General features: G+C 42.3%; 1 protein-coding gene across 1 annotated transcript; it reads left to right on the top strand.

Annotated features, from left to right (window-relative positions):
* The first annotated feature begins 1,483 nt into the window (after positions 1-1,483).
* Positions 1,484-8,176, top strand: LOC109876191 (dorsal root ganglia homeobox protein-like). The gene is made up of 6 exons (XM_020468644.1): positions 1,484-1,541; positions 2,157-2,260; positions 2,698-2,799; positions 5,443-5,618; positions 6,122-6,234; positions 7,770-8,176. Exons 1-6 carry the CDS (start codon positions 1,484-1,486, stop codon positions 8,174-8,176), a joined length of 960 nt encoding a protein of 319 aa, XP_020324233.1.
* The last annotated feature ends 11,295 nt before the right edge of the window (positions 8,177-19,471 follow it).

Genomic DNA, 19,471 nt, shown 5'->3' with positions numbered 1-19,471 from the left:
TTCAGCTGCAGTTTGGAGCCTCATTTCGCCTCTCCATAGAGACTCCGGCGTCTGCGCCGTGTTGTCCCAGATGCGCTTTAAAACTAATTGAAAGGGTCCTGTGGTATATGTTTATCTGCAGAAGCTATATAAATCGTGGGACCCCTTGCTGTGAAGAAAATCAAAATTCTGGCCGTTGTAAATGTTGTGATATGCCAGCCCCTTGTAAAGTGGACCCGGTAACCCACCTAACGAGCAGACAATCTCAAACCCAACATAGAAGCAACCAAATGAAGAAGTGCACCGGCTGTGTGTATGTGTGTGTTTATGGTCAGGGAATAACCACTGGTATAACAGCAGAGTAATCTGCAGGGGGAAAATATTTAAATTTTCAGATAGGCTACCTGGGAGAGTTGTTTCCCACCTGGGTCGGCCCCTGACGCACGCACGCACACACACACACACACACACACACACACACACACACACACACACACACACACACACACACACACACACACACACACACACACACACACACACACACACACACACACCGAGATGGTCCCACTCACAGTGAGAAGACAAAGCCACGGTAATCCGATTAGAACCAATTAGGCGTGAGATTCTAAAGGCAGCAAGAGCTGAAGCCTCAAAACACTGTAGACATCTGGGCACTCCCAGAGAGAGAGGGAGAGCGAGAGAGAGAGGTAGAGGAAAAGGAAAAGGAAGATGAACTCAGAGAGGGATGTTGAGGGGGAAAGAGGGGAGTGAGTAATAACGAGAGTGATATAGAGGTTGTAGAGATAGTGGGACAGAGAGAGAGACTGTGACTGGAACTGGAACTGCCGGTTCCTGAGACAAACAGGAAACTTATCGCGCCCTCTCAGCATCCTCTCTTCCTCGCTCCCTGGACCAGCGCAAGACAAATACTCAGCAGGTATCAGCGGGAATATCTATCAGATAGGCCTATCTACCATTTTCTATTATAGATAGGCTACATCTTTATTATATAATTTACAATAATTTATATTACTTTTATTGCAAGAGGCAACTGGGCATTATTTCTGATTTGTCTCTTTAAAACATTTGGTGAGTGCTGCCCTGTCTTATCCTAATGGACTATATTGATGAGGAATATTCTCAGCAAATAACTTTGGAGTGAGCACATGGCTTCCTTGTTATGTGATGTTTTATTCCAATGTTTTATAGCCTGGTTTGTTTACTTATTTTTATAGTTGGGTTATTTGGGTGAAGAGCAGGGAGTTTTGTGGAGTTTCTTTAGTTGATCTACTTTGTCATTTGTAATATCAACACTATAATAATTTCACTGATTATGCCGTTTGACTAATGTCAAATACCCATACAGACAACTTGGACACATCTGGACCCGCAATTCTCTGATCTGCAACTGAAATTATTTGGTATATTTTCAGATTTCTCCGTGACATCGGCTTTTGTCCACACAGAACCACAGATAAACGAAGCCACCTAGAAAACCATAATGTTTTACTTCCACTGTCCCCCTCAGCTGGATGGAGAATGTTGTCGGACTAATACATGTAAGTAGGCTAAACTATAGCCTAAAATGCAGCAACTTTTGGCTGAGTCGCCATAGATAAGCTAGAACGTGTTGACAGTGGTTTTATCTGGGAAAAGCAGGCTTATAACTACTTCAGTCTTTAACTTCTCTATATTTGCAATCAAGTTTAAATATCTGTAGCCGGATGCTACCCCTGAATAGGCTGTAAGAAGAGTGATTTAAGTTGTATTACTCTGCAATCATCTGAATAACATATTTGTATCACTTTATTTCAACGTGGTAAATAAAGTGTGTTTGTGTGTGTGTGTGTGTGTGTGTGTGTGTGTGTGTGTGTGTGTGTGTGTGTGTGTGTGTGTGTGTGTGTGTGTGTGTGTGTGTGTGTGTGTGTGCATGTGTGTATGTATATATATATATATATAGCCACGGGGCTGAGGCAGGTGTGTTGTCCCGTCTGCAGCCACATATTTTAGTGTCTCTCAGACCGGGACATCAATGTTTTCATGGCTCTAATAACATGAATACACTAGATCATAGTTCGTTTCAATGGGCCATCCTATTTACTCACATCCTAAAAATAAACAACTGCTTGTATTTTTATTGGAACTTTTCTTAGATGATGTTATTATGTTTCTAGTGAACACCAACGGGTTTCCCAACCATTCGTCAGCAGGTGATTTTGATGACGGCTTTCTGCGAAGAAAACAGCGTAGAAATAGAACAACATTTACACTGCAACAGGTAGCAACCAATTATAAAACTCTGGACTGCTTAGAAATGTAACTCTGTAGACTACATTGTTATAACGAACTGTGTGAACAAAACCATGTGTCAAGCTAGCTAGGCTACACACATTTAATTTTCCATAATAATGTTGATAACGATTATTATGATGATGCTTAACATTATTTCCACCATAAAAATAAAATGTATCACTTCCTTATTGCTTTCAGTTATTTCAGTTAATAGCATTTTGTTAGCATTTTTCCTAGTTAGGCTAGTCATCTTTTGTCTTTAAAAGTAGGCTAGACTACTTACAAAAACAGACATTTTGTAGATTTTGTAGATTTCGTTCAAAAACCATCACACCAAAATATACAATTGTGTGTAGTATTATGAATATGAATAATAAACTCGCATAACTTTAAAACAGCATATTCCATTTTTCCTTTTCTCAGTTGGAGGCTTTGGAGGCTGTGTTCACGCAGACTCACTACCCCGATGTTTTTACACGTGAGGAACTGGCCATGAAGATCAACCTGACTGAGGCACGTGTCCAGGTGAGCACACACACAAGGCACTCTGTCATTGTCTTGATACGCCTTAATAATTTATCCACTTCGACTAAAGTCCCCTGTTTTGGGGACCTGCATGGTTCTGGTACCAGTTCCGACCGACATTTTCACTTATAAATCAATCTGTGGACACCATAAATTGGAATGGCTTGCAATAGAGCAGTAGCCCTGATTCTCACAGACACATATATATGGTGTATAGCAGGATGTGAAATCTGACACCACTTGAAGCTGGGATGTTCCTCCTACCATTTGACTGTCCATCAACTCCAGGCTGAACCCTATGTCACAGCCACTATTAACACATATGCCTCTAAACCTTTCATCATAATGCAGTGGAAGAGAGTGATTGCGTTGCTGTAGCACATTCAGAGATCGATTTATGGCCAGTAATCTAAAATAATACTAGATTTTAAACAAAATACACTTTCTGTTTGTCATAGATGGACAAGATTAATATGAGCTGAAAGGTGAGTTCCTACCGAGTTCAGGAAGCCAAGCTAGAGCTCTGTGAGATGTTCACAGCTATGCGGGTAGATGTTTTGATCAAGAGAGACCTTCAGAAAATATGGACTTTTTCTCTAACAATAAATATACAAATATGTATTTTACAGTTTTATGGAAGGTGAAATTATAGCTAATCATTTTAGAAATGTATTATATAACATTTAGAACAGAAATAAGTCATTTGAAGTCTTATTCGTACAGTTTTGTTGAATAGGAAATACATCATAAAATATTTCATATTTTCATATTTTTATCAAATATGTACTGTGTACTTAAGCTTGTGTCCCCAAAAGTGACTACACACTGGCAATGTATAACTATTTTTTACCAGAAAGGTGAGATTTGAACCTTTCTTGGAGTATGCAGCATTACTAGTTATTGTTTATGGCCCTCTCATGATAAATTATTACTTTTGGCGATTAAGTAGATTACATTTTCGATTACATTTAGTTACATTTAAGACGTTTTAATAAGATCAACATAATGGTGAATATGAGATTAAGTTGATTCATCGGTCATTCATAATTAACCAGCGATAATGTTCTTCACTAATTTGTTGACATCTCAAAGGCTAACAAAAAAGACATCATCCATGTGTGTCCATTTCCATGGCTCATAAAAAAAGAAGCATAAGGGATGCTTTTAAAGACAGCAGTACATAAACATTTTTAAGACAGCATTAAGGATGTGCACGCTCGCAGCCACACACACGCATATACACAAACACACCTTAATATTATTTAAAAATTTGTCCATTTATATTCTGCCCCTGCCCTCCACATATGCGTGGTTATAAACTTGTTCAGTTGTAATTGAATTCAGTGTGTCCTGTATGTAATTCCATGCATTCCTGATTTGCTTTTGGGGTTTGTTGTGAGCGCAGATCTAATTGTAGGAAATATAATAGTTAGGCTTTGCTTCCCCTGGGTCATCTTACTATCGCTTAAAGCCGACAGCGCGCTGCATAATAGAATCCCGAGCTGTAAATTAGGGATTGTAAACAAATTATTCTGTTCTAATCCGATTACAGCATTCTTATTATTAAATCTGAACATGAATCGGATGCAGCATACAGGGACATTATTATTAGAAAATAAATGTCCTTTCTGTTGTAGTGTTGGATGGCTTGTCTTTATGTGCATGTCAATGGATTTCCCCCCTCCTTAAAGCAGCAGCCAAATGGAGATTAATGTAGCAATTACCGGCCATTCAGAGGGACGGGATCACGACTCTTAGCTGTAAGGTGCTGTAAGGTGCAGGGTTGAGATAGTAGTCTCACAATGATAGCAAGCCGCCATATTGTTGTCTTGTCACTAAACCAAACTGTTGTCCTTTTCTTTTATATCGACTGAATGCAATTCGTTTTGTTTGGATGCTGACATCATTGTACCTCGGCTCGTCACACAATAGTGACTGTTCTGTCCCGCGTGCAGGTTGCATGCAGTCGTTCTTATTCGCACTCCCGTCCAACCCATTCCATTCACACACATCATGATTAATGCGTGCGCGAGCGCAGTCTTAATCGAATCTGATGTTGTCAAACAATCACTAAATAGGGGAATAAACGACTTAATCACAGTTCTCTCACTCAGGCACCCGACTGTTATTGGGAAGTCATTAAAATATGATAATGAAAAATTGCTCAATTAAATGTTGTTATAGGAAATGACCTTCATTCAATTAGGATATAGTAGTTGGCAGTATGTATCGGGCTGGAGACTATGGGTGGGTGAAGTTTGGGAGAAGTTGCAGTGCAAAGTCATTCAGGCAGAGAGCTTTAGTCCAACACACACACACACACATGCACACACATGCACACAAACACAGGGACTTCTATACCTTTATATTATCATGAAACAAAAATGACATTTTTTTTTATACATTGGATAATAAGATAGTTAAATCACCATATTTCAGTGCAGAGACATGATTCATGAAATCTGTCAATTTTCTGACCGACTGTATCATACCTTCCACTCCTGGGTCTCTTTTGAAAATGTATTTTATCTCGATGAGACTATACAACACGTCAACATACAAAAGCAGGTATTCATTAGAATACTTTAAATTGCACAAAGGAGAGAGCAACATTTCGTTTTTTCCTCCTCTCCTCCTGTGTAGGTGTGGTTCCAGAATCGTAGGGCCAAGTGGAGGAAGACTCAGAGAGGGAGTACAGACCCCGACGGAGGTAAGGAGCAGATTAACGAGGGAGGCACTCCTCCGTCCAGGAGTCTGAACTCCCAGTCTCCTGTGGACCAGAGCAGGAAACAGAAGGAACCTCTGGAGATGCAGCAGAGGTGAGAGAACAGGGATGGGGACATAGATGAGTTTCTGGGGAGTGTTCCCCTTCAGAGTTAGGCCTCTTCTCCCATTACAAGTTTTTACCAGTGGCCGGTGACGTTGACACTGTTCACTGTCATGGGGTATTGAATGCCTGAATTTGGGGATTCTGATTTAGCCAATGTCCATGGTGATGAAATCTCACTCTCCCTGTGGCCAGTAATGTTGCAGCTGTACCTCATGGCAGCTGTCCACTGTTACTTGGTGCTGAACAACAGATCACAGGAGTCTGAGTGTGCAGCTGTCCATGGCGCTGAAATTGCAGATCACATTTATTTGCTTGTTGTTTACATCGGACCTTCCACACATGATTAATTCACCACAAATGGTAACCCACTCATCTTCCCCTCCTCTCTCCTCCTCACTCCTCTTCACTTTCTTTCAGTTGCAGGATAACCATAATCTCTTATCTCTGCTCTGAGTCATTTTAAACTATCCTCAAACCTCTCTCTCCCCACAGTATAAACCGAGCAGTAGGTCCTGGTGGGCCGTTCTTCCCATCCTGTCTACCAGGGACCCTCCTGAACTCAGCCACCTATGCCCAGGCGCTGTCGCATGTTGCCACAATGAAGGGTACGCAAGATTCAGAATGTAGCACAGTGTTGCATTGTTGTTTTTCATCACAAAATGGGCAGCTCCTTTTATATACGCTGCGGCATTCAACATACTTTTGTACTACCTGAAATTTGAGATGCGCCATATCATTCCTTCCGCAGCTGTGGGTGCAGTGTTGTCGCTTGATTCCTTGATCTGATGTATAGGCTATATAGGCTATTCATCAAAGTAGTGTATTTTGCATCGATAACCAAATGTAATCTCAGCAACGGTTCAAACAGTAAACCAAACAAGAATCCACACAAAAAGCTATTTTGTTTAGAAGTAATAACTGGTTATTCCAGGCTATTGTGAAATGGTAGAACCTACTGTAGCCAACTAGCTAGACGTGTGAACTAAACATGATGACGCTCTATTTTGAGCTGATATTGGAATGAATACACAAGCAGCATATCAAACTGGGATAATGTTTTACACTAAACCGTCAATATAATATATAATATATGACCAAAAGTATGTGGACACCTGTTCGTTGAACATCTCATTCCAAAATCATGGGCAGTCCTCGCTTTGTGCACGGTTGAATTGTCATGCTGGAACAGGAAAGGGCCTTCCCAAAACGGTTGCCACGAAGTTGGAAGTACAGAATCATCTAGAATGTCATTGTATGATGAAGCGTTAAGATTTCCCTTCACTGGAACTAAGGGGCCAAACCCAGATTCATCCGTCGGACTGCCAGATGGTGAAGTGTGAGTCCAATGGCGGGGTGCTTTACACCAATCAAGCTGACGCTTGTCATTGTGCATGGTGATCTTAGGCTTATGTGAGGCTGCACGGCCATGGAAACCCATTTCATGAAGCTCCAGACGAACAGTTATTTTGCTTACATTGCTTCCAGAGGCAGTTTGAAACTTGGTAGTGAGTGTTGCAACTGAGGACAGCCAATTTTTGCAAGTTATGCAGCACTCTGCGGTCCCGTTCTTTGAGCTTGTGTGGCCTACCACTTCGTGGCTCAGCCATTGTTGCTTCTAGACGTTTCTGCTTCACAATAACAGCACTTACAGTTGACCGGCGCAGTTCTAGCTAGGCAGAAATTTGACGCACTGACTTGTTTGAAAGGTGGTATCCTTTGACAATGCCACGTTGAAAGTCACTGAGCTATTCAGTAAGACCATTCTCCTGCCAATGTTTGTCTATGGAGATTACATGGCTGTGTGCTAGATTTTATACACCTGTCAGCAACGGGTGTGGCTGAAATAGCTGAATCCACCAATATGAAGGGGTGTCCACATTTTTGTATATATAGTGTATATATATATCTGCATGTAGATCGACGGAGAGAAGCTGGTAGTAACCTTAACAGTTAACACAACGAATGATAAGAGGAGAGAAGGAGGCAGGTGATGATGATGATGGTGGTGGTAATGATAGACATACCCTACTGTATTTGTAAGAAACCCTAAAACAATTTCCTGACCCAGACATGTGCGTTTATTTATTTGTGTGTGTATGTGTGTGTGTGTGTGTGTGTGTGTGTGTGTGTGTATAACAAGGAGGTGGTCTGTGCTCTTGCTGTGTTCCTGACCCCATGGGCCTGTCCTTCTTGCCCCCCTACGGTTGTCAGGGTAACCGTACAGCCAGCGTGGCAGCCCTGCGGATGAAGGCCCGTGAGCACTCCGAGGCCGTCCTGCAGTCAGCCAACCTGCTGGGGAATGGCCATGGGCATGGCGCTGGAATAGGAGGCCTGCCCAGGGTCGGGGTATCTGGGGATGGGTTGAAAAGGCCCAGGATGGAACCTATCCTGGGAGTCATATCTGGATCAGTGTCTGGTGTTTCTGGAGCCGTGGGGGGAGGAGCAGGGGGCAGACTTACTCTCAGCCCAGGCTCCAAGGCCCCGACTCAGGGTAGAGGGTCTGACATGCACCCCCTCTGCGCCAAGGAACCACTGGAGAAAAAGTGAGTGTGTGTGTCTGTGTTCGCTGCCAAGAGGAAACAGACGTACGGACAGTGAGGATGTACAGACAGACGTACGGACTGGGACTTTAACTCCTGTAGTGTGACTGTGCCTGTTGTTATGACCACTTTCCCTCTCCCTACTCCCCCTAAAGCACAAAAATGGACCTATTCCTACTGGAACAGGGTGAGGAGTGGGTGCCCAGATATCATACTGTATGGATTTAACTATCAAGATATTTATTTGATTGTGATTTATTTATTGTGGGTGAATATTGCTGAATGCAGTGGGCTGTTGCTGAACCTTTATAATGGACTCTATATGGGCTCTTTGTAAGGGATAACTTGAGTACATTGTGTGTGTGTTTGTGCATGTGTGTGTTTGTGTGCGTGTGCGTGTGCTTGTGTGTGTGCGTGTGTGAACAGAGACCCTGGCTGATGTGAATCTGAGGCATTTCTCTTTCTCTCTCACCTTGGCTACACACTCCTCCTTGTGTGTTATTAGAGTATTGTGTTACAGAATGTCACCAGACAATGTAACATATTATGTTTGTATTCTTATGACCACATGTAAAACACAATGTGAAATATTGACGATTCCATTGTTTCACTGGAGCTATGGTCATTATTGTTCAGGTTTTTAGGCTAGCGACCAGAGAGAACTGCAACTAATTATTTATTTATCTTGTTTAACTGACAGAGACAGTGCACATGAATCAACATATACATTTTCACATCAGTTGAAGCTGATGTTGCTTCGCTGTCCCTTGGTTAATAGATATAATACAACAGTTGTGTTGGTATCAGGGCTGTTGCTAATATTTATTCAGTCTGTTAGCACTTCTGTAGTGTTAATAGCGTTAGCCGAACCCAGATCACTTTAGTCCTGTTGTCTAAAACAATTAAAGATGTATTCTCTCCTGTTGCCTCCCGCCACAGCCATCTGCTCCTATCCATTATTCATCAGCTTCCCTTAAAGCTGGAGAGACGAGAGCAATCATTGTTCTTATTATTTATTTACTTTTAGGAACGCCAACGCCACTCACTGCTTTTCTTTTCTCTCTCTCCCCCTCTCTCTCTCCCTTTCTCTCACATGCCTCCCCTTCTCTCTCTCCCTCTCTCTCACATGCCTCCCCCTCTCTCTCTCCCTCTCTGTCACATGCCTCCCACCTCGCTCTCCCTCTCTCTCACATGCCTTCCCCTCTCTCTCTCACTCTCTCTCTCTCTCTCTCTCTCATGAGATGCATCGCCAGGTTTCAATAACCCATTGAACATGATACATGCTAATTATTTATGCCTAAATGTATATTTACAAAACACTTTTTTAAACACCCAGAGCCTCCTTCATGGTTCATCAGCAATTGCTTATTAATTCATTAATGAATCCTTTTATTTATTTATTTTATTTTTTCCCAGATCAGATTGAGAATATTTAACCGCAGCGAGAGAGAGCACACAGAGACCAGAACTTAGTCTGATTCAATTTGCGTCCTTTTCAGGAAATCACTTTTGTTAGTCAATAACACAATTAAGCAAACTACACACAAAATAGCATTAATAATTGATGGTGAATTGTGTATTACCACAAAGTACTGGGTTAATAATTAATTATGACGGAGACACCCTGGTGACATGGAGGAGGGAGATAATGTCAGAAGGCCAGGATGGAGCACTCACACTTTTATTTTCTCTCTCTATTCCTCTCTCTCTCCTCTCATTCTGTATCTTTCTTTCATCTCTCTCTCTCTCTTTCTCTCTTGTCTTTCACACTGAAATCGACTGCATGCTGTGCATAGTTCATATATATTAATAAAGTGAAGATTTAATTGAATCTTTGAGTCATTGAGTTATATTAATTAATGTGTTTGTATGAGCAAGAATTCTCTCTGGCTTATTTTGTTTTACACTTTGTAAACAAAACAAGTAAAACCCTCATATGAAACAAAGATCCATGCATGTATTTAGTTGAGTGTGCATTATTATACTCTAAAATGTGGATACAATTGTGATGGTTCTATTCAAAACTTTAGACCAGTGACTGTGTTTTCCAATCTAAACTAAGTAGCAATGTAACTCATGTAACATTGACATGCTGGCCAGATTTATACAGTAAGGACAGGCGAGTTTATTTTGTATTTTTGCATTACTCCAGTCATTGTAGCACATATTGTTCAAAATATCTACTATCCAATCAAGCCCAATCAAGGATGACTTGATTAATCATATCATACAATGGTAATACGTCAATGTATGCGTTTGAAAAATGACATAGCAGCAAATTATAATATTGTGTAAACGTATTATAACAATGGTTATATTATGCGTACTTATTATACCAATACTTATTATAACAAATGTACACTGCTTCCGAAAATGGAACATTTATTATATCATGTGGCTGACATTGACATACGGTCTAAAACTCACAAAAGATTCAGACAAACCATTTAAATCCCTCCAAATTGAATACAGTGGTTTTGGAATTGAATCATAAAAAAAAGGATTTCGGTCTTATAACGGTTCCAATCATCATAAGTTCTGTATAGCACTCATAATTCACTGCTTTAATATGCCATAAACAAGTCAAGTTGCTGTTGACATCCCCGCTGTGCATATGGCATCTGTGATAATTCTGTCACCTAAAATAAGTCCTGCAGCAGTTTGTGGAGCATTGTTATAATAAATTAACTGGAGCGCAGCCGGAAACACAAACTGACAGAATGAATACAGAGGCCAGGCATTCTACTCTGTTCTACACAGCCATGTTAATGGGCTTCTATTGTTGCAGTAATGAAAACATTATGCTGAGATACAGAAAGAGAGAGAGATGTCCTGGACCAGGGGCACTTCACACTAAGAGACAACCAGCAGGATGAAGACAAACCTGGACACTCATCAGAGGTCAGTTTTATGTTTTCCATCCCTAATGGTCAGGGATTTGGGGAAGGGTATTAAAGATGGTCCTAGATCTGTGCCTAAGAGCTAACTTCTACCCAGCAGCAGAGAGAAACAGTGCAGACAGTGTTCAAAACAAATCAAATCAAATGTTATTTGTCACATGCACCAAATACAACAGGTGTAGACCTTACAGTGAAATACATACTAACCAACAATGTGGTTTTAAGAAAATACAAAAAAAAAAGGTAAGAGATAAGAATAACAAATAATTAAAGAGCAGCAGTAAATAACAATAGCGGGGCTATATACAGGGGGCACCGGTACAGAGTCAATGTGCAGGGGCACCTGTGTCGAGGTAATTGAGGTAATATGTACATGTAGGTAAAGTTAAACTGACTATGCATATATAATAACAGAGAGCAGCAGCAGCGTAGAAGAGGGGGGGTGACATTTGATTAGCTATTCAGGAGCCTCTTGGACCTAGACTTGGCGCTCCGGTACCGCTTGCCGTGCGGTAGCAGAGAGGACAGTCTATGACTAGGATGACTGGAGTTTTTGAACATTTTTAGGGCCTTCCTCTGACACCGCCTGGTATAGAGGTCCTGGATGGCCGGAAGCTTGGCCCCGGTGATGTATTGGGCCGTACGCACTACCATCTGTGGTGCCTTGCGGTCGGAGACCAAGCAGTTGCCATACCAGGCAGTAATGCAACCCGTTAAGGTCAGAGAAGAGACTGAAATTCCACTGTCATTATTACTGCTTTTAATTCCTGCTTCAGAGATGATAGATAAGCCAATCAATTAGAATCAGTTATACTCAACTCTGATGAAGGTATACCAGCAGCATATTTTAACTCAGCAGAGAATAATGCATTTGTCACTCAGATGTCTGCCAGCTGTAACAATAGGCTCCTGACAGCAACACAACCACAGGAAGGCATCTGACTCAGCATGGAGAGGACCAGGACCTGCTCTCTGCTCTGGACCAGACTCCTGCCTCATATACGTGTATCAGACCAAAATAATATTTGATTTATTTATCCTTTATTTAATTTGGTGTATCCGATTGACAAATATATATATTTTGCAAGGGAGAAAATGGTGAAGGAATGTTTTTTTATTTTGCATTTAACCTTTATTTAGGTTAAATAAAGTCCCATTTATGTCAGGAGACCTCTTTTACAAAGGAGACCTGGCCAAGAGGGTCATGTTGTTGGCTTGTAAAATAGGTCCTAAAAGGTTCAATACAAAATCAAAATAAATATTTCACATTTATTGCAAGGACTTGCAAGGCTTCAGATTTGTTTTCACCCACTATAGAATTGACCAAAGTCTGAGAACTTAAAGCCTTTTAGGGTGCATCTCGGTAGGGTTAATTTAATCAGTGATAATTGATGGAGTGAATTCCAGCTTTCTCACAGATTTAGGGATGCATACATAAATGCACTATAAGAAATGACTGAGGTGTTTTGCAGGCCATATAGGAGGACAGTGTATTAAAACAGACCAAAGAGTGTGATTATGGAGGGTCTGGACACCGAATCCTCTACAGCAGTGGTTACCAAACTTTTTATAGTCCCGTACCCCTTCAAACATTCAACCTCCAGCTGCGTACACCTTCTAGCACCAGGGTCAGCGTACTCTGAAATGTTGTTTTTTGCCATCAAGCCTGCCAGACACACTCTACGATACATTTATTAAACATAAGAACGAGTGTGAGTTTTTGTCACAACCCGGCTCGTGGGAAATGACAAAGAGCTCTTATAGGACCGGGGCACAAATAATAATATAATCAATAACTTTGAGCTTTGTTTAGCCATATATTAATACCTTTATATTAAAATTGTGAATAACTCACCACAGTTTAATGAGAAGGGTGTGCTTGAAAGGATGCACATAACTCTGCAATGTTGGGTTGTATTGGGGAGAGTCTCAGTCTTAAATAATTTTCCACACAGTCTGTGCCTGTATTTAGTTTCCACTCTCACGTAGGTATGTGGTTGCAAAGGGCAGCAGTGTCTTAACAGCACGATATGCCAAGGCAATAAACTCTGAGCGCAGCCCTATCTTGAAATCTGGCAGTGGCTTCCGATTGTATTCAATTTTCACAGAACCGCTTGTTGCAATTTCGTACAATGATCTTGCTTCAGGTCCTGAGCTACAGGCAGTTAGATTGGGCTATGTAATCTTAGGGGAAAATTGAAAATAAGGGTCCGTTCTTTCCTGAAGGAGGGGAGGAGAGAGGAGGATCATGGTTACATACTGATCACGTCCACTAGGTGGTATCTTAGTCAGCTGCTGAGTCCATCAACAGTGAATAGACAACCAATTATGTCAACAACAAGAGCAATTCCAACCAACAACACATATTTTGATTAGATTTTGTCTTTAATATTTGCTTATTTACAAAGTGCTTCTAAAAGACACCCAAAATACTGACAAAGAAAGTGAATAGAGTCAAGTAAGTTTTATTTTCTCTGCAAAAGTCCATCTCACACTATATTACTCACAGTAAGAGAAAAACCCTGTACACCTTTCTCATTGCAGAAATTTTGATTTATTTAGTGAAATCAAATCTACCAAACGGCAAGATTCAAATCAGCTTTTTTCACATCCACACAATGTGGTTGCATACTTGCATAATTCGTTTTTGTGTTCACTTTGTTAGACATTTCAGCTTGTGTGACGTAACTACAGTTGATTAAAATCACCATATATCCCTATTATAAAATATTCTTATGACACCATGTTGCAGAATAGTCACTGAATTGTGGAATAAAAAATAATCAAATCCATGTTTACACTGGATTAGGGGCCCTGAACAGGCAGTTAACCCACTGTTCCTAGGCCGTCATTGAAAAACTGGTAGCAGATGTAGCTAAGGAGAACTTGAGTTTCTACATTCTGTTGAACTTCATCCCTAAAATTACTAGCAGCACTAATACTGTAGAATTGTATTGTATACTTATTCACTAATATTAGCAAAAGTTGGAGGTGACCATGATGTATTTCTCCACAGCATTTATTCACAGTAAAAAAATAATACCAAAAAATAAGAAATGGAATTGTAAACATTTCTGTAAAACAGTCATAATACATATCCTTCGTCTAATTCATACATCAACATCAGGAATATAAAACAAACTAGAAAAACATTTTCTAATGAAAACAAAACAGTCAATTACAGCAGACAAAGATCTTAAATAAGTCACATATACAGCCGCATCACTCATGTTTAAAAAATATATATTGAGCTTCTGTGAAATCTCTATTTTTGCATCTAAATGCTATCAAACACTTCAAAACACTGCAGTTTCTTCTGGGTTAAACTCTTCTGGGTGAAGGGCTGGGGAGGCTGAGGGAGGCTGAGGGAGGAGGGGGAGTGTAGTTGGGGTCTACATGGCACTGAGGGACATTCAGGTGGGAGGCCAGTGGTGAGACAAGGTGTCTGGGGTGAGCAAGGTGGTGGGGTGGGGTGGGGTGGGGAGGAGGGCACACTGGCCACTTGCGTTGGGACTCGGGGGCAAGAGACAGGGGGTGAGGCATGTGGTGAGGTGACGGGAAAAGAGACGAAGGCTTTGGCATGGAGGAAGGCGTAGAAAGATGGGCGAAGGGAAGATGGTAAATCAGTTGGAGAAGAGGGGACACTGGAGATCTAAGTTGGGGCGAGGGGCAGGGAGATAGGGGCAGAGAAAAGGGGGACTCACGAGTCTGACGGTTGGAGGATCGTAGTTCCAACGGTGAGGAGGGGATGCTAACGACCACACAGACCGGTTTCTCCACTGGGTCAGCAGCGCTGTCGGTCTCAGTCGTGGACTTTTTATTTATCCTGCAGGTTGTCCTGCAGCCTCTTGGCTCTCAGTTGGGCTTTCTCTTTTTTATTTTTTTACCCCTTTTTCTCCCCAATTTTGTGGCATCCAATTGTTAGTAGCTACTATCTTGTCTCATCGCTACAACTCCCGTACGGGCTCGGGAGAGACGAAGGTTGAAAGTCATGCGTCCTCCGATACACAACCCAACCAAGCCGCACTGCTTCTTAACACAGCGCGCATCCAACCCGGAAGCCAGCCGCACCAATGTGTCAGAGGAAACACCGTGCACCTGGCAACCTTGGTTAGCGTCCTCCGGCCCGCCACAGGAGTCGCTGGTGCGCGATGAGACAAGGATATCCCTACCGGCCAAACCCTCCCTAACCCGGACGACGCTAGGCCAACTGTGCGTCGCCCCACAGGCCTTCTCACTCTTAGGAGGATGAGTTGGTGTCTTCTCCAGTGGACGTCTTACGTCGTGGGTAAAACTACAAGCTGATTCTGGCCTGTCATACCCCCCCCCCCCCGCTGGCGAACTAAAGTCAGACAGGTTGGCTACACTGGTGGCATAACTTTTAACATCCCCAGACATGTTGCTGATCATTGAACTAGAGTCATCGTCGTCCAGAGCCACACTCCTCCTGGAGTAAGGTTGAGTCTCTCGGATGTTGGCGAGTCGGCGCTCTCTCTCTGTCATTCATGTACGGCTCTCCTCATCTCCCCTGTCTGATCTGCTCCAGAGCGGTGAGCCCACCCAGAATCCTTCTCCGAAGCTCTTGTGAAACCATGGTTTGACTGACTAGGTGAGAGAGGAGTCTCTGAAGATGTTGCCTTTTACTCTAATTATGGTGGGATTGCCCCCCAGGCCAGGGGAGGAGGTTTTGAAGTGGGTAGAAGGGAGTGCAGAGGAGGTAGGGAGGTGGGGTCTACCGTAGAACTCCCAGTCCTCAGGGTCCCCCCTGCATGGGGAGGGTTGGGGGAGAAGAGGGTTCTGTAACTCTGGGTCTGGTCTGATCCTCATGGCTGCTGATGGAGTAATTCTGGAGAGCGTCCATCTTGTCCTCCTCTCTCTGTCTTGCCCTCCGCTTCTCCTCTTTCTTCTCCTTTCTCTCGCCGTTGCTGTAGCTCTCTCCTCCTCGTTTCTCTCTTCCTCTCTCTGTCTATTTATTCTCTCATTCTCTTTCCTCTCTTCCTCTTTTCTCTCTTCCTCTCTCTGTCTCACCAAACTCTCCTCTTCTTTGTCTTCCTCCCTTCTCTCCTCTTTTTTCTCCTCCTCTCTCTTCTTCTCCTCTTTCTTCTCCACCTCTCTCTGGTGGTGTAGCTCTTTCATCTCCTCCTCTTTTCTCTCTCCCTCTTCCTGTCTCGCCATCTTATCCTTCTCCCCTCTTCTTTCTTCTCCTCTTTCTTCTGCTCCTGTCTGTCTGTCGCTGCTGCTCTCTCTTCTCCTCTTTCCTCTCGTTTTCTCTCTGTCTTAGCATCCTCTTCTCTTTGCTCTGTCTCACCCTCCACTCCTCCTCTTTCTTCTTCTTCTCTTCTTGCAGCTATGCCTCTCTCCTCTCCTCCTCTCTATGTCTCATCCTCCTCTCCTCCTCTTTCTTCTCCTTTCTCTGTAGCTGTTCTCTCTCTTCCTCTCTCTTTCTCTCCCTGTCTCACCAAACTCTCCTCTTCTTTGTCTTCCTCCCTTCTCTCCTCCTCTTTTTTCTCCTCCTCTATCTGTTGCTCTCTCTTCTTCTCCTCTTTCTTCTCCACCTCTCTCTGCTGGTGTAGCTATTTCCTCTCCTCCTCTTTTCTCTCTTCCTCTTCCTGTCTCGCCCTTCTCCGATCCTCGCCCTTCTCCTCCTCTTTCTGTCTTACCTTACTCCCCTCCTCTTTTTTTCCCTCTTTCTGTCGCTGTTGCTCTATCCTCTGCTCCTCTTTCCGATCCTCCTCTTCCCACTGTTTTGTCTCTTATCCTCCTCTTTCTTCGCCTGCTCTTTCTGTCACTGTTGCTCTCTCCTCTCCTCCTTTCTCCTCTCCTCCTTCACAAACTCTCCTCATTTATCTGTCTCACCTTCCTCTTCTCGTCTTTCTTCTCTTCTCTCTGTTGCTGTTGCTCTCTCCTCTCCTCCTCTTTCTTTCTCATTCTCCTCTACTCCTCTCTCTGTTTAGCCTTCCTCTCCTCCTTTTTCCTCTCCTCCTCTTTCCTCTGCTCCTCTGTCTCATATTCCTCTCCTATTTTTTCCTTTTTCCTTTCCCTGTCTCTCTCTCCTATCATGCTCTCTCTTCTCCATGCTATAGATCTCTCCCAGAGAGGCCTGTGTAGCATGTGTTTTCTCCATATATTGAGTTGCCTTACTAAAAGCGGAGAACCGGTCTTTTCCAGGCATGTCGACATGGGGGGGTTGGGTCGTTGGTGAGAGAACAAGGGGGTTCTAGTCTGGTTTCTGAAATGGTTGCATTTTCTGGTTGTGGCACAGTGGCACATCTGTTGTCTCTGTGAATCCCTCAGTAGTTTTGGCCTTGTTGAATGAGATTGCCTGTTTGTCTTTTTCCCTCAGTCTGAACATCCCTGTCTTTCTCTGTTCCTGCTCCATGGAAGAGAACACTACTATCTTAGCCTCCATGTTTAGTTTAGTTTAGAACCTCTGGTTCTTTCACAGCTAATGCATCTTTCCCAGACATCACTGCCACTGGGTGGTCTTTCTATTCAGTCGTAAAGACTGGACATCTATAGCGGCAAGTCTGTATTATCTGAAAATATCCATCCTTTCTGCTTGGACTGTCCATGTTAGGAGGGGAATCTTCTTCTGTAGAGCTTAGTCTGGCGTAGTCTGTGATGCAGTAGGGACAGAAGGCAGCAAGTTCTCTCTTGATTTCACCTCTGGTTTAGAAGACACTTTTTCTCTTGTTGGAATGACTGGGTTATTTTCTCTCTCTTTTGCTGTTGTTTCCACATTGTTGTTCTCACTCACCCCTGACACAACATGGATAGCTGTACTTTCGATGTCAACATTATTGTCACCAGTGGGTTTCTCTGCTCCTGAAGAAACATGTTTAGTAACGGAATGATTTTCAGTAGTTTGTGGCTGTCAATCTCACTTGTTCCTGATACAACATGGATTGTAACTACTGTCTATGTGTAAATTCTCCACTTGGCCATCTTGAACACTTAATTCATTGCCACCTTGAACGACACTGCTCTTTGTAATTTCCACTGATGCAAGGTCAGCTTTGCAGATGGTTTCATTAGTAGGAGGGTTGTTATTTGAGTAGTTGGATTTATTGCAGTTATGCCATGTTTAAAGAGGAGAGGGGATGTTGAGTTTCATCCAACTATTTATTTTTAGCCGGTTTGACCTCTGCTGAGCGTCCATTTCGACAGCAAACACAGCTGCCAGAGGCAAACGTTGGAGCTAGAGGTCCACCTGAAAACACGAAGAAAGATCCTGAAAACTATGAAAAGCCTGTGAGGAACAATAATTATTCACAGAAGGATCCTCCATTGCATGGGAAAGATCAGTCTCAGAGGGAAAATCTACTCCATGACATCTCTGTAGAACTTCTTAGGGACGCTAGCAGGACCCCAACCCAACAACATCCGGTGAAATTGGAGGGTGCGAGGTTCAAATAAATAATCATAATATTAAACATTCATGAACATACAAGTATGTAAAATGTAAATAAACTATAATATTTCATACGGAAAGTAGTATGTTAAATAGGAAAGCAAAATTAGTAAAAGCCCGCCCGCTCCCTCGCGCGCCGAAAGACTAATATTGTTCCGCTGCTCTCTTGTTTTTCAAAAAACAAGCCTGAAACCTTGAATAAAGACTGTTGAAAATTAGTGGAAGCCATAGGAATTGCAATATGGGTCCTATTACATAGCTTTCCATTGTAAGAGCCTGGGACCTAAAAAAAAAAAAAAATCCGGATGGTTTTCCTTAGGATTTTCACCTGCCATATCAATTCTGTTATAGTCTCAGACATTATTTTACCAGTTTTAGAAACACTATTTTACCACTTTTAGAAACTTTCTATCTAATGCTACCAATTATATGCATATCCTGGCTTCTGGGACTGAGTAACAGGCAGTTTACTTTGGGCACATCAGTCAGGCTGAAATTCAGGAAACTGGACACTATCCCTAACAGATTTTGTAACTCTGGCGTTTTCTAGAATTCCAGGGTCAGCAAATGTAATATTTTCCTTATTGCTGGTTACAGTTGATTTAGCTTTATTTATCTGAAAGTTTTTCATCTGCAATGGGAGCCATGGCTGGACGAGTCTCTTTTTCAAATGGCCTGAATTGTTGTTGGGAAGTTGGTCTGAGGTGAGTAGATTGTTATTGGAAATAATTGCCTCTTCTTCCCTGTTTACCTAATCTTTTACTGGGGTGGGTTGTTGTGGAGTAAAAATGCATTCTTCATCCACTGAGGGTTTCTTATGTCATCGTCTGAAACTGCCTCACTCTCTCCAAGAACAAGTTAAGATAATTTTGAGTTTGTCATCTGTTGCTGGAACAGCTTTGTTGACACTGTACCTTTTCTCTCTCAGTCGCTCTCACTTCACCTGTTCATAGTCTCTGGTAGTGAGGATGTAATATATACCGTATCTGTC

Source organism: Oncorhynchus kisutch, linkage group LG11 (assembly GCF_002021735.2).
Source record: "Oncorhynchus kisutch isolate 150728-3 linkage group LG11, Okis_V2, whole genome shotgun sequence".
Classification (NCBI taxonomy): Eukaryota; Metazoa; Chordata; class Actinopteri; order Salmoniformes; family Salmonidae; genus Oncorhynchus; species Oncorhynchus kisutch.
The sequence above is the reverse complement of the archived record's forward strand: the minus strand, read 5'-3'. Positions and strand labels throughout refer to the sequence as shown.